The following is a 16,924-nucleotide window of genomic DNA, read 5'->3' as shown; positions in this document are numbered from 1 at the left end:
CAAACATCAGTATAAAATTCAAAATAAAATTAGGTAAGATAATCCTAAATAAATAAGTGGGTCATGATTTTCCTTGAGGATACTGCATCCATTTTCATTATGGACTGAATATAACATCTGCATGTTATCATGCTAGGACTGCAATTCTTATGTATATTTAGGAGCCTAGTTGAACATACATGAGTTTTAATACAGTAAAGCAGAAACTAGTCAGCTATATTTTAGTCTAGAATTCTGTGTTTTCATAGTCTATGTAGTTGGGGATATAGTGTGTCCTGAGGAGCCAAATTGGTTAACAAGGATTTTCCATTTTTTTAAAGCAGTCAGTTTAATAGCTTTAAATATCATGAAAAGCAACAAAGTATTCAAAACATTTGCAATAATATTTTGATTATAAACTATTGCATTTTGCCTTGTAGAAAATTCAAAATGACTCATACTCCAAATTTTCTAAGCAGGTTTTTCTTGGCTATCATACAGAAAAGAAGTAATAATGGAAAGATTTTTAAAGAGTTAGACACTTTGTTTAAAAATCTGAGATTATCATAGAAAGCTCCAGGATATTGCTCCTAAAACTCCAGTAATAGACATATCCAGTTCAGTAGTAGTCTGAGTGCTGTCCTTTTGTTTATACTTTTGTCATCTGGTGGCAGTATTGCTCTATAACTCAGGTTTCTGTTGATTCCCAGAGTACTCCAGAGATTAAGCTATGTGTACATCATAGATACTACACAGGGTGTAACTGATACAAATTTTGAACATTATTTGTAGGCCGCCTTGCAAATGTAATTGTTAACCTAGTGGGTATTGCAAAGACATAAGTGAAAAAGACATTCTAAATCTATTTTAACATTTAAGAATCATATGTGTAATTCTTTTAATGTAAGAATTTAAGAATCATACATGTATTGTAGTAGTATGTGTTTTATTCATTTGTAATAACTATTTCCCAGTTCCACATCTAATACTGTTAATTAGTTGACTTATTGAAAGTAAAACAGTGAGCCCTTAATGTAGCAGACTTCAATGCAGCAAACTTTAATTGCAACAATGAAATTCCTGTTGTATTTATATAATGCTACCATTACATAGATAACATAAATGGATGCAAATCACATAATTTGTGTCATTTGGAGAATGTGCCACCCCCAATGATATTATACAATTTAATTGGCTGTGGATAACAGGCTCCCCAATTTAACATCAGTATTAACAAGCACTCCTTCCCCAATTGATTCATTAAATTAATAGCTTATTCATTAATTTTATTCCATTATATTAAATGTATATAATGGAAACTACATAAGAAACAAATGTCAAAGGGAGAGTGAATGAGAAGACAGATATATGACCAACTTTAATATACTGGCTAGAGTAGAGCAACTGACTAGGTGAACATCCTGAAAGCACAGTATTAGAATCATATTTTGAAATTGATAGTATTTCATTATTGAATAGTATGAGCTTTGTTCATGCTTTAAACACATAGTATTGTGTTTCGTGTTAACAAAAGTGAAGCATATTTTAAAATGAGTATGTTTTAAATGTTAAGTGTTGTAATACATTTTCATTTCTGCCAGGCTTTGGGTATTATTTATGCATTTTTTAATCATAAAGGTAGTAATTGCTTTACACAATTCCTTTACACAATAAGTAATGAATATTATTTATTGAACTGAATTCAATTGAGCATAGTGGCTTATGCTGATAGAGTAGCATTTCAGTTTCAAAAGGACACAAAAAATGTAATTCTGTGTGAATAGTTAGAAATAAGTAGCAGTGTTTTCAAGGGACTTATATTCATAGATAATTATGCATAAGATTATAGCCTTAATTTGAACCAATCACAACTAATAACCATGTAGCTTTAAAGACAAATGCTACATGACATAAGGTTTTATAGGAGCTGTTACTCAGTTTAACAAATTTAAATACCAAGTTAAAGATAAATCTAAATATCACTAAAACAGTGTTTAGAATGGTGGAATCATGAATAGTGGAGAATTCTAAAATACAAATGACTCATAGATAAACATTTGTTGCCTTCCCTCTACTTTTAAACACAGACATGAGAGAGAGTTAGCATATTTTAAGCAACTGCATCATAAATTGGGGATGGTGGACTTTTGAGCCCTCTCCTCCCTTCAGAGGTTTACATAATCCTCTTCCATTATTGTTATACTTGCAAGTATCCCAGTTGCAGCACCTGCAAGTGTAACTTTTCCAGCAGCCCTGCACTGGGAAGTAGAGGAAGGTAGGATAGTTATAAATGGTGAGAGCCCTGTTTGGAGATACCATAGCTAGAACATTATCAAGGACAGTTCTGGCAGGAAAACATCACTTCAGGATACTCCCATCTCCAGAATAGATGCTGGATGTCTAATGTTGAGGATGGCTAAATTTTGCCCCCACACCATTAATGCCATCTGGCCCATATAATGAGAGTAGGGATTCAACCTGGCATTTGGCTTTTATTCTGTTCCCCACTTGTCATTAATTATATGCATTCAAATTAAGTTTATTGACTCTTCACAATTTTTCCCTACTCTTCAAGCAAACTCTTCATTTCATTCATAATAGTCTCATTTTTTCCCCTTACTTCTGCTAATGCTGTTCTGTAGTTGATCTTTCTGAAAGGAAAGAATTAGCATAGTTAACTCACTGTAATTCTTTCTCTCACACTAACCTGGCTAAGCAGCATTACTTCATTATAACCCCTGCCAAGTCCAGGAATCTTTTCTGTTTCTGATGTTCTGTTAAAGTCAGCCCAATTGAAGGAGCTTTAATTACATGTTTAACTTTCTCTTTAAAGTCTGTCAGAATTGCAGTCTAGTAGTATCTATAGTTTCAATCCAGAGGTGTAAATGGGCATGTACTAGGGTCATCCCCCCACCCCCGAACTTCACTGTAGCTCCCTGTGTTTCCAAAAGCTTGGAGACTGGGAGAATCAAAGCAGCATAATTAATAGAAAGTAGAAAGAAAATTAGTAATTCATGCTCCCCAGTACATTTTCTGCTCATTCATTGGGCCTCTTGGAATCCTAGAGCTTGTACATTTAGAAGCATAATTGTCTTCAGTGTAATGAATATATTATTGTGCTGCCTAATTGCATCTCCAGTCTATATACATACAGTATATTTGTTTATTTATACATCACATTTATATAGCCGCCCATCTCACACAAAGCAACTCTGGGCAGCGTACAATAATTAAAATAAGTGAATAAAAACAGGCATTATAAAAAAATAAAAAGTTATTAGAATAAAAACATCACAGATTTTATATTTATTTATACATCACATTTATATAGCCGCCCATCTCACACAAAGCGACTCTGGGCGGCGTACAACAATTAAAATAAGTGAATAAAAACAGACAGTATACACTCCCTCTCTCCCTCCAATGCAAATCCATAAGCCAATGAATCTTATTCCCAGGAAAAGTGCTGTATTTTATATGCAAAACTGATCACGGTAATAAATATAGCAGTAAAATATAAAACAAAAGGTGAAATCTCTACTTTTAAGGAAAAGCTATTAGTAATACTGAACGCCCTGTTAAATGCTAACATTCAAGTTTTATTTACCAGTTTAGAGTTCTAGGGTGCCACTTTACCAAAGAAATACATCCATATATATTTTTTGACCTTGTCAACACTTAAGCTTCCTTATGCTAGATAAAAGACAATAGTCTAATGAATGTATTTCTCAAATTTAAATTGCAAAGGAACGGCTTCTTGGCATCCTGCAGATCCAAATTAAGCATAATGTTCTAATGTAAATACAAAATGTACACTTTGGTAAAAGTATTTTTTTTAACCTGAACAATATCAAAACTCATTGCAATTGGAAATAAAAAGTAAAAAAAAAGTGATAATTGAAACTCTACTGAGTAGACTTTGATCCTAATCCAAATCAGTTCCAGCATTTAGTTATAATTTAATTCATTTCTCCATATCAAAGTAGAATTAAGTGTACATGAAAGGTGTTGCCTTCTTCCCAATTTAAATTGATAACAATTTTTTAAAGCATACAGTACAAGACTAGCTGCATGAAATTTAAAACTATGGATTAAATTCTCAAATATATAAATTTATGAAGCTGATTTAAATGACTGGGTAATTGTCACAATAACTTTTTTTAACACTTTAAACATGTTTCCATAGGTATCATTACTTGGATTAGAACTTCTAGGTGCCTTTGGTGACAGATTATTAGGACGTTTCAGAGCCTATGTAGGAGCTGGTAAGTGGTTTTTAAATTTTCGTTGCAAAAAATAAGTTTTATCCTTTCGTCCATAGTTGCTTATTTTTTTAGTAGAGTTTTACATCACAGATTTGTAACAATGAAGATGGTGTAGTGATAGATTTGCTTATAGTATATATAAAGGATTCTTATTAATGCATTTGAAGGCAGTTTGTTGTGTTTGACTCTGTATAGATACCTACAAATAAAATAATTGCTCACCTTTAACAGCTACTGGGAAAGGGCTATGTCCATACTTTTCTATATCTTTATGAATAGATGGGTGATTGTTTAATAATCCTTTTTTCCCCTTAGTTTTCTTTCCTACTGGGGTATAATAATGTGAACAGTGTGGCTCTGGCCTTGGGAAGGGGTAAAGGAGCAAGGGTCTATTAAGAGAGGAGAAAAGGCAACTTTTTCCTGAAAAAGTAGAAAGTGTGAGAAAGAAATCAAAGTAACCCTCTCTTGATTTTATTTGGTTTAAGATGAGGCAGAGAGAAAAAACTCTGACAGGCTTTCAGGATTCATTAATTCTACCCTACAACAATAAAGAACATTCCTGGTATCTCTGTTGCTTCTGTCTTGATCTTGTCTACCTCGAAAGGCTGACAATAATGGATAAAATCAGAAGTATGCATTTTTCAGGGAAGTGTTTAAAATTCAGAGCTGTTACCTTGCCTGCAGGATAAATTAGAGGTAAACTGATAAGAGAAGCGATTGAGATAATTGATTTAAGTTCTGTCCATATGTATAATTTGCCTTTATAAGTAAAAGTAAGCTTTGCAACAAAATGTGGTAATATATGTTCACCTCCTTTTACAGTTTCTGTAAAAGTTTCGTGCCAAATTGCTATGCTCTACCCAAAAATAATATAGGTATGCAGTCCCACGAATGACACATACAAATAGAGTCCACTGCATCCAGGCAATGCTGTCTACCTCTTCAGGGAAGAGAATGTAGGAAGAGACCGTAGAACTACTGGCACAGATTTGTATAGCTTTTGTATATACTTTTTTGTATTTTGTATTTTGTATATACTGCATGCAGGCTTCCTGTCCTGAAGGAGGATAGGAAGAATGGATGTAATATGTACATGCCCAGCCACAGGAAAAGAGGGTAGTCTTTTGGAAGAGGGGGTACATCCTTCTTGTCCTCCTTCCCCATAACAATCACCATATCACATTTTGCCTTGGGCCTTTCTCTCGCATTTCTTTGTGTCCTCTCCTCAACCAACATCCTTGTCTGGCTCTCAGGCAGGGATTGCTGAGAGAAGGAAAAAAACATTGAGTGATGAGGAAAAAGGATACAGGTAACAGTGTGCATGTGGTGAAAGAAGCTTCTTTTCTCATTTATCAGATAAATTGTTTATCAGAAGAAAACAATTTATGAGAGACTGATTAGGAAATGTGCAGGTAGTTGACTAGGAAGAATGACTGACTGCATTACATTTTAATTAAACACAAGATTTTCAGCATTTCAATAACGTCTGTCAGTGTTCAAGAACATTTATATAGTTTTAAATTCATAATAAATTGTTTCATGTCAAAAAAGTCTTAATTAGCACTTTCAACTGCCAGGCATGTGATGGAGTCATAGAATAACATTAGTCATACTGGATCACTTACTACTTTAATGCTTACTATTCTGTAATTAAATTACTTTATTGTGTAATGTCCCTGCTAAAAAATCTGCATATATTTTATTGATTTGAGGATTTGAATGCAATTGTGCAGGACATATTTGATACTTTGATTACAGTTAAGAAATGTTCCTTGGGATGTTATTTCAATTTATATGAACCCACTTTCCACTAAGGTTACAGTAGGCATACTATAACAAGTTCGTAGTAGAGAATAAAACTCTGAGGCTTAAATAATTTCAAGAACTATAAATTAAAATGTACGTAGTGATGAAAAGGTGCCTAAATCATTTAAAAATGCTATCAACTGGTAGCTCATTTAAAGTTGGTGATCCTTGCCTTAGAGACATTTCTTGCATTTAGTAATTAGAATTGCGTATTAAAGTAATGAAATATGCTGGGGATACCACGATAGAGCAACACATGATGAGGAAATCTAGAAAGTTACAGTATTTTAAAATAAAGCATTATTTGTGGATTGTTCCATTTGGATTGAATGGATATGCAAGAAGTGTTACTTATATGAACAGGCTATGCAGTATTAATCAACCTGGTAGTAAAAGGTACACAGTAATTAATAAAAAAAAAGCATACAGAGTCTCTTTAATCACAGGTGTAATATATTGCACAATAGCAAACTTATTTCTTGAGTTAATATTGAAAGGGGAAAGAGCCTTGTATACAGTATATATTGCATTTCGTAATAGTAAAAAAACCCCAAAACCTAACCCTAACCACATTGTTTCAAAGACATATAAAAGATTTTCGTTTTGCTGTTTAAAATTTTTTATTTTTATTTTTTATTTATTTATTATTATTAAATTTATATGCGCCCGTCTCCCTCAGAGGGGAAAATAGAAATATTCCCTAGTCTTTTCCATGAGTACTGAGTACTGAGCCTCCTTTGATTGCAGCCTAATTTGAATGTGACGTCAGTCATATAATAGATCGTGCCAGTTAGGAGCCATTAAATTTGGTTTAACTCCAGTTGATTGCATGGACAAATGTTTATCAACTTGCATTGTCTCCAGCAATAACTCAAAGGTTCTCCAAGGATATTCCAGTAATCTTGTTGATCCTGTCCTTCCACCTGATCCCATTGTCTTCCCCATCTTCTGTTTCCTTCAATCTTTTCAAACATATTTTTTTCTAGTCTATCTACTCTTATCGCATGCCCACTGTATCTGAGTTTCTGTATTTGTTGAGGCTGTTCATGGTCTCAAGGGAGCATTTTATTTGGTTTTTCTTTTAGTTCATGGTATTCTTTGCAATGGTCTCCAAATCTATTTCTCTTATTCTTATTAAAATTGACACTTTAAATATTCTATCTTTATCACTGATAGATCCACATTCTTCATAATTTTGTCTAGGTTTTACCTTGCTTTTTATCTGCTACCTTCATTTCTTTACCATCAACTGTATGTTCACTAAGCATGTTGAGTGACATTACATTTGCGATCTTAATATTAAGCACTAATTGAGATTTCTCATTCTCATTTTCATAACAAGCTCTTCTAAGTAATCTTCTGGCCTGTAAGGTGCTATCATGTGCATATCTCAATTAATATTACCGTTTCTACATTTGATACCAGGTAGCATCCCTTCCAATCATGCCATTCTTATAATATACAGTATTGGCTGTATTAGTTAAGCAGATATGATGACAACATACATCCTTGTTTTACTCCCTTACCTATTCTGAACCACTCTTTCTCCAAATTAAGTTCTTATATAAGCTTCTTATTTATTGTAAAGATTCTTAGTTCTGAAACCCACATTGCGTTTATTATGTTTTGCATTCTGGCATGATCTGTTTAATAAAGGCTTTCTGTACTGCAATCATTTAAGAAAAGGTAAACCTCACATTCTGTTGGTCTGTCCATTGTCTATCTTATGTCCCTCTGCCTATTCATTTGGCATTTCACTTTGTACAAAGAACAGAGTTACATATAATATTAAGCAAAACTTTGCCTGCATGAGGCTCAATAATTTGCGTGTCCATTTTTTGATATATACCAAGCTTTTTCCAGTTTTTAGGCCATACAATCTTGTTCCATATTTGTCCACACAGAACTGTTCATTAACTGCCTTTCTGCAATTTAAACAGTTCAATGGCTATTTCATCTGTATCTTGTGGTTTCCTGTTTGACTGCTAGTTCATTGCCTGTTGCACCTCACCTTCTAGTTATGGTAAAACTCAGTCAGAAATGTCATAATTTTTTCTAAGTTTATTTTGTGGACAATTAAACTTTAAAATCTCACTGTTACCATCCCAAAATGATTAATTTTGAATACTTATATTGAGGTTATTTTATCTCCTAAAATTTATTTTCCTGGTAGCATAGTAGTATAAAATACGGGGCAAAATTGTATTCTGTCTGTCATTTTCTCAACCAGTGTAGGTGAAGAGCCATTTTAATCTCTGGTAGCCAGAAATCAGAAATCTGGTAGCACTTTTTCCAATTAACAATTTTTTAGAAAGGCAAAGGTTTTGTGAGCTATAACTCACTTCATCAGATACATGGAGTGGCTAAACTGATGTAGGATTGAGATGGGGCAGTAGAGGTGAAGGAGAGAAAGACAGGATGGTTATCCAGATACAAGTTATACAGGTAGTCCTCACTTAGCCACAATAGGGACTGGAAAATTGGTCATTAAGCAGGGCGGTCATTAAGTGAGTCACCATGTGACCGGACCCCGATTTTACGACCATTTTTACAACAGCTGTAAAGCAAATCACCATGGTTATTAAGCGAATCACATCATTAAGCAAATCCAGCATCCCCGATTGACTTTTTGGGGGGAATTTCTTAACGATTGTGTGATTTGCTTTACAACTGTCATAAAAAAGGTCACAAATTGCGATCACATGACCACAGGACATTGCGACTGGTTGTAAATGTGAGCTGGTTGCCAAGTGCCCAAATTGCAATCACGTGACCGTGGGGATGGTGCAACGGTTTACGGCAGTCGTAAGTGCAAGTACAGGTTGTAAAGCACTTTTTCCAAGGCATTGTAACTTCGAACTGTCATTAAACAAACCATTAAGTGAGGACTACTTGTATGTGATACCCATAAGTACCTTATTGATTAACAATTGTAATGTTAACAAGTACACACATAACAGGTCTACACACAAGAACAGAGGCACCTTCACCTGCTCTTCCTGTAATGTGATATATGCCATCATCTGCCAGCAATGCCCTTCTGGATTTTTCATAGAACAGACAGGACAAACTTTATTTTGTGGACAATTAAACTTTAAAATCTCACTGTTACCATCCCAAAATGATTAATTTTGAATTCTGTGCAAAATAATTAATGGACACAAGTTTGAAATCAGGACTCAAAGATGAAGAAATATAAGAGCACTTCAGCCTCCCAGGCACTGTATTGCACATCTCAAAGTGAACATTTTAGAAAAAAGAAATTTTACCAGTACAGTTGAGCAAAAGCTTACTGAACCCACATCAAAAGATTTCAGACTATCTCAGAAAGTCTCAACCAACACAATGGGTCCTTAACATATTAAAATTGTTAATTGATAAGATACTCATGTCACGTGTACCCTGTATCTGTTTAACCAACCTGTCTACATCCATTTATCTATGCTGTGGATCTGAAGTAAATTTTAGCTCACAAAAGCGTACATCTTTTAATAAAATGTGTTAGTCTGAAAAAGGTGCTACAGACTTCTGATCTGAGGACCAGTTCATTATAAACAATTAAAATTGTATTTAACTGTAACTGTTTTAACAGTTTACGATATAAATTGCTCTGTATATGCAGCATTAGTTAGTCTGAGTGTCTAGCATGCTATCGTTGCATTTTTGGTACCTAACTTAAAAATAAAATTAAATAGTTGGCTGTATGTATGAGAAGGAAAATACCTGCAGTTTATTTGACCATCACTAGATGGCACCGTTATCTGATGTGGAAAGCACTTGGCATACTGTTGGCCCACATAGCATGGCAGTCTCTCTGCCATGATTTTTAAGAAATAGTCTTTGAAGTATTTAAAAATATACTTACGAAGCATATTTTAGATGACTGATTATTTATAACAAAATCAGTATAAAATGTCCAGTCAGAAGTTATTTGTACTTTACTTTGTTAAGAGCACGCCTAATTAGATGTTCTAGAATTTAATCCAAATATTTAACTTATAGCTGTAATTAATGTAGCTATTGTAAGAAATAGATGGTATGTGGTTTGAGTAAAGCTGTGTCTGTCTCTCAGTGCTAAACTTAAAAGGAATAATGGTTATTTTTCATAAAATAATGCTTGTTCAGTAAGCATATGATCAGTCAGTAAGGCATTGCTTGGTATTCTGAAAATAATTATGCCAGCATTTTGCAGAGGGTGGTAAACATTGTTTTAACACTTGTATCTGTAACAGAAATTAAATCAATAGACTGAATTTAGCAAATAAATAATTTCTTCTGGATTTTTTCATTAGGCCTGAAATATACCGATAACAGGGGGAAAAAATTGTCTACATGCCTGAGAATGATGGGATATTCTCCCAAATGTTTTTTCATGTAGTTAAAAATAAAAAAGTGGGGATCTCTACATGCATTGTGTATCATTTAATTGGACATAGTTGTAGTTGTATTTTGTTTCTGCACATAATTTGTATATGATAAATGTTTTAGGAGAACAAACAAGAAGATGGATGTGTTACTAGGAGTCTAATATTGAAAATTCTGTCAACAATTCTGGAGGTTGATTAGGGAGCAAGCAAAAAAGAACTTATATCCAGGGTTCCTCAACCTCAGCAACTTTAAGATGGGTGGACTTCAATTCCCAGAATTCCCCAGCCAGCATGTTATCTAATATTAACTTTTCAGAACTAGCTGCACGAGTAGGAAAAGAAATTGGATGAAGATGCTTATAAACCCATGTAGCTGGAGAATTCAAAAGTGTTTTACATGGCCAAGAAAGAAGTTATAAAATAGCTATCTTTGCTGTTTGTATGAAACATGTCTTAATAAGAAATCTTGACCAGTTGAAATATGGTTGAAACAAGATAAAAAAATAAACTGTTTTGGCACAGAGCTTCAAAATTATTCATCGAGCTTGTTCATTGCATAATGCATTTGCTCTTATTTTTATCCCCTAGTTCTTATAGTGTTGATGGATCGAATGGGAGATGCCAAAGACCAGGTTCGAGAACAGGCCCAGAATCTTACTTTGAAGTTAATGGACCAAGTAGCTCCACCAATGGTAGGAATTCTATGGAGAGGATTTTTTCTGTTCAATGTGAATCATTCTGTTCTAATGAGGTAACCAGCAAAGTCTCAACCAGCAATTTAAAGGGGGGGGGGGAATTGTGATTTTTCTGGCTGAGGATACATGGGTTCACTTGTGTGTTAAGCACAAAGTTTAAGCATATAGTCTGAGAGGGAATGACTTACAGCTGCAGCTGAATGAATATATGATCATTTAGTTATTGTTGCTGCACTCCTCAGCTGGTAGCATGTGAAAAAACCCAAACTTTTCCCAAGGGATTTGAATGTGAAGACAAACAAATCCATCTCAGATCCTACCAAAAGGATGGATGGTGAGGGAGCAATAGTAGTGACTTGTTGGGGGTATATTGTACCACTGTTTGTCTTTTTAGCAGAAGACCATGCCAATTACATCTCTCGTAAATCTTCCTTGGAGAAGGAACATATCAAATATACAATTAAAACAGTTAAAAACACAACAAAGTCCAGACATGAAAATAACTATAAAAATCAAAAACACAACAGGGGTTCCACAAAGTAATCCCAGAACTGGGAACAGAGCCAGGTCTTAAGGGCCTTTTGGAACACCAGGAGAGTGGGTGCCATATGAATCTCTGGGGGACAATATTCATAAAATATGCACATATCTTGTATGTAAACAAGACAAACTGATTGCAAGAAGTGTGCTGTCTTTCTGGTGCATGTGTTCAGGAAATAACAGAAAGATTACCTAGTCTTGTCAAACTGACTGATTGCTATCTATTCCTGTCCATGGGAACCACTGAATGCTAGAAGACAAACTCTTTAGAGGATTCCAAGTGACTAGGAAGAAAGACAAAAGGGGCAACAGTAATGTTTTCATCCATCTTTTCTGTTGATGATCAAACCAGAAGAGAAAGCAGGATCCTGGAAGTGAACAACTGACTAAAAAGATAATATTATCAAAAACTCTTTGGATTTCAAGACCAAAGCTTACTCACCAATATAAAGGACTCATAAGCAGTGATGGGTTACATCTTACAAAAACTGAGAAAAATTGTTTACTGGGCATTAGGAATATGGCTGCATGTGATAATGGAGGAACTATGAGGAAAGATTATTAGGAAATCTTCAGTATATGGCTATAGAGAGACCAGTAAAGAATTGCATCCATAATTTCTAGTGTCTGTACACCAGTGTACAGAGTATGGGTAACTAAAAATTCTAATATAGGAAATTAAATATGGCCAGCATCATGGAGGTCTGGTGGGATGAAAATCTTAATTCAAATGTAGAACTCAAAGTATGTTATTTCTTTACAAGAAATAGGCTTTAAAAAGGGGAAGCAAAATGGCTTTTTAGTAAAGAAGTCATATGCCTGTGGGGGAAAAAATCATGAATGTGGAAGTTTTGTTGAAAGCATCTGGGTAAGATGAAAAGGAGTACAAAACAAGAGTGATATCATTTGGAAAGTTAACTACAGGTCACCTATCCAGGCAGAAGATGTGGACAATGCCTTTTTAAATCAACTCATCAAGTTGTCAAGAAGAGAGGCTGTTGTGATAACCAACTACCTTGATATCAGTTGGGAAACTTAACTGGCTAGGAGTGGGAGATTTGGCAGATTTCTGATCTTTCTTGACAACAAATTAGTTTTCAGAAAATGGAAGAAAAAAACAAGGATTAAATTCAACTATCTGAATTTAATCTTGACAGATAGATAGAATTGGTCAATGGACTGAAGGTATCAAGTACCTAGGGGGAAGACAACCACATTATATAAGGGGCTCAAGATAATTTGGGGAGGAATTGCTGAAAGTCGGTTGGACTTCAGGAAGGCAGACTTTAAAGCACACGGTCAAAAGCTGGGGAATATACAGTGGTACCTCGGGATATGAATGCCTCTACTAACGAAATTTTCAGGTTATGACCAGCTCCGGCCGCAAAAATTTACCTCGATGTGCGAACTCCGCCTCGGGGTACGGCCATTTTTCCGCCCCTGACATGTGGTCCGCGGCCATTTGTCCGCCCCTGACACGTGGTCCGCGGCCATTTTTCCGCCGCGCTGCGTGGTGCCCGGCCATTTTTGTGCCACGCCGCGCGGCACCCGGCCGTTTTCGCACCACGCCACGCCCGGCCGTTTTTGCGCCTCTGATGCGTGGTCCGCGGATGCCAAAACGAATTAACGGTAATTACATTGAACCTTATGGGAAAATTTGCTTCGGGGTGCGACCAAATTCGGAGGGCGGAACGGATTAACCGGATTTACATTGAACCCTACGGGGAAATTTCCTTCGGGTTACGACCAACTCGGCATACGCGCAGAGTCACGGAACGGATTAAGTTCGTATCCCGAGGTACCACTACCATGGTGTGAAATCCTAAAGAATAAACAAGTTGAAATGGAATGGGAGATCTTGAAAAATGAGATAGTGAAAGCAGGCATAAACCTCATGAACATGAGAAGTAGATTTAAGAGACCTATGAGAAACCTATCTTCAGCCATGACTTCTTGCTGGCTCTTTTCACATCCATGCAAGTATGCAGACAAAACAATGTGTACTTGCTTTGCTGATAAGGAGCTGAAAATAGGTGTTAGTGTATATTCTGACAGAAATACTTCTCATAGGAAAAGGAGGGGGCAAATTTGGAGTGAATAAGGGAACCTAAGGGGACTCTGGGAAGAAGCTGGAAAATGGAGACCATGGAAATGGAGATGATAGCTGGTAACTAAAATGGCAACATGGACTAAACATGACAGTTTAATATGGATAGATGGTTGGTCCAGAAAAAGGTGGCCTAGAAAGAATTAGAGTGAAGGCTTATTAATTCATGACTAGCGTGAAGCCCACAAAGCACTTGAGCTCATGATCTGGGAAGAGTCCTGAAGAAGAAGTAGCAGCAGAGGCTCCTAATCTACTCATCACAGAGGGCCCTCAGTGGAGTTCAAGATGACAAAAGGAGATCAAAGGTTTTACTTGCCAAAGGATCACTAGCTAAATCAAGGGGAGGAGTTTCATGAGAATAATAGAGATAGAATATTGTCAGTAATTAATCTAACAGAAGGCTTTACTGTAGTGCAATTTTGAACATTTGATGATTTGAACATTGGTACTACATTTTGTCTGTTTCTTGCACGTTCAACATCAAAAAATTATAAGGTATTTGCATGTGTATTACTGGTGGAGGATGGAAAGCATTAAAGGTTCATGGGGTGGTGGTGTCAGGCCCAGCCCAAGAACAATGATGAACAGTCCAGTCGAGTATAGTCCCTTTATTTGTTTACACCTTATAGACAGAATCTTGCCAAACTAAATCTATACTACAGCAACTAGTGGATATACCCTGGGAGATTCTAGGGAGTGGCTATCCTGACTTTCTTACTCTTCTCCCGCTCCCCCTGCAGACTGTTTAAAACCTTTTGAAGTAAGTTCAGCAATCTCTTGCTCAATTGGGCTGGTAAAGTTTCTTTTTTCCAAAATGGCTGCTTTCAGATCTGCAGTAGAGTGCCCTGGAAGATTGAAATGCTGATATTATTTTGTCCTTGTTTTGAGTCCTGGTGTCAAATTTGCCTCCATTAGTTCTTTTGTATAAAGTTTGTCCTGTTTGTCATACAGTGGGGCAAAAAAGTATTTAGTCAGCCACCAATTGTGCAAGTTCTCCCACTTAAAAAGATGAGAGAGGCCTGTAATTTTCATCATAGGTATACCTCAACTATGAGAGACAAAATGGGGGAAAAAATCCAGAAAATCACATTGTCTGATTTTTAAAGAATTTATTTGCAAATCATGGTGGAAAATAAGTATTTGGTCAGTATCAAAAGTTCATCTCAATACTTTGTTATATATCCTTTGTTGGCAATGACAGAGGCCAAACGTTTTCTGTAAGTCTTCACAAGGTTTTCACACACTGTTGCTGGTATTTTGGCCCATTCCTCCATGCAGATCTCCTCTAGAGCAGTGATGTTTTGGGGCTGTCGCTGGGCAACACGGACTTTCAACTCCCTCCAAAGGTTTTCCATGGGGTTGAGATCTGGAGACTGGCTAGGCCACTCCAGGACCTTGAAATGCTTCTTACGAAGCCACTCCTTCGTTGCCCAGGCAGTGTGTTTGGGATCATTGTCATGCTGAAAGACCCAGCCACGTTTCATCTTCAATGCCCTTGCTGATGGAAGGAGGTGTTCACTCAAAATCTCACAATACATGGCCCCATTCATTCTTTCCTTTACACGGATCAGTCGTCCTGGTCCTGGTCCCTTTGCAGAAAAACAGCCCCAAAGCATGATGTTTCCACCCCCATGCTTCACAGTAGGTATGGTGTTCTTTGGATGCAACTCAGCATTCTCTCTCCTCCAAACACGAGTTGAGTTTAGACCAAAACGCTCTACTTTGGTTTCATCTGACCATATGACATTCTCCCAATCCTCTTCTGGATCATCCAAATGCTCTCTAGCAAACTTCAGACAGGCCCGGACATGTACTGGCTTAAGCAGGGGGACACATCTGGCACTGCAGGATTTGAGTCTCTGGCGGCGTGGTGTGTTACTGATGGTAGCCTTTGTTACTTTGGTCCCAGCTCTCTGCAGGTCATTCACTAGGTCCCCCCGTGTGGTTCTGGGATTTTTGCTCACCGTTCTTGTGATCATTTTGACCCCACAGGGTGAGATCTTGCGTGGAGCCCCAGATCAAGGGAGATTATCAGTGGTCTTGTATGTCTTCCATTTTCTAATTATTGCTCCCACAGTTGATTCTTCACACCAAGCTGGTTGCCTATTGCAGATTCAGTCTTCCCAGCCTGGTGCAGGTCTACAATTTTGTTTCTGGTGTCCTTCGGCAGGTCTTTGGTCTTGGCCATAGTGGAGTTTGGAGTGTGACTGTTTGAGGTTGTGGACAGGTGTCTTTTATACTGATAACAAGGTCAAACAGGTGCCATTATTACAGGTAACGAGTGGAGGACAGAGGAGCCTCTTAAAGAAGTAGTTACAGGTCTATGAGAGCCAGACATCTTGCTTGTTTGTAGGTAACCAAATATTTATTTTCCACCATGATTTGCAAATAAATTCTTTAAAAATCAGACAATGTGATTTTCTGGATTTTTTTTCTCATTTTGTCTCTCATAGTTGAGGTATACCTATGATGAAAATTACAGGCCTCTCTCATCTTTTTAAGTGGGAGAACCTGCACAATTGGTGGCTGACTAAATACTTTTTTGCCCCACTGTACTTTCTGACTTGCAAGATTCTGTTACTATAGCCTTACAATAAAGTAGAATTAGTGCATCTGGTTGTGTTTCCTGTCTGGTATACAACTGTGTCCTGTTTTATTTATATATAAGCCAAATGTTTAGGCCACCAACTCCAAGCAACTCTGGGTGACATCACAAAAATAAAAAAATATATACATAAAATAGCACACAACATAATGTAAAATATAACCAGCATATGGGGCTGAAACTCCCCCCCCCCCAAAAAAACCTAACATGCCTCTGGATCAATCGCAACTAAAAGGGAATCCATTCAAACAATCTAGCCCCAGGCCTATAGGAACAAACAGCATGAGGAATTCCAGGGGAGGAGGATGCCGTTCAATATAAAAAGGACATGGAGAAGCTGGAGTGGGTTCACAGGAGTGCTACCTGGATCATAAGAGCCCTTTAGAGGCAGGACTGAACATGTAGGATGAAAGGCTGGAGGTTTCAACCTCACCTCCTAGAAGCCTAGTCTGCAAACTCTATCTTCTCTTCCTTCCTAGCAGCTTGGTAGTTACTGATGCTACTGCCTATCTTTCAGAGAGTTGCCTTTACTTTTCATGCTCCCCACAATCCCACTGTGC

At 36.7% G+C, this 16,924-nt stretch overlaps 1 protein-coding gene across 11 annotated transcripts in view; it reads left to right on the top strand.

The window, feature by feature from the left end:
* CLASP2 (cytoplasmic linker associated protein 2) overlaps window positions 1-16,924 on the top strand; it is a 136,981-nt gene that overhangs the window by 1,215 nt on the left and 118,842 nt on the right. For all 11 annotated transcript variants that reach the window (XM_088150941.1, XM_088150944.1, XM_088150940.1 and 8 more), the window contains exons 2-3: window positions 4,166-4,244; window positions 11,006-11,109. In XM_088150941.1, the coding sequence (XP_088007067.1) occupies window positions 4,166-4,244; window positions 11,006-11,109 (183 nt within the window). The remainder of the gene's footprint in view (window positions 1-4,165; window positions 4,245-11,005; window positions 11,110-16,924) is intronic.

The sequence above is a fragment of the Python bivittatus genome, unplaced genomic scaffold, assembly GCF_059951505.1.
Source record: "Python bivittatus isolate LINGU-HERP-01145 unplaced genomic scaffold, Pbiv_v1 ctg000610_np1212, whole genome shotgun sequence".
In the NCBI taxonomy this organism is placed as follows: domain Eukaryota; kingdom Metazoa; phylum Chordata; class Lepidosauria; order Squamata; family Pythonidae; genus Python; species Python bivittatus.
The sequence above is the reverse complement of the archived record's forward strand: the minus strand, read 5'-3'. Positions and strand labels throughout refer to the sequence as shown.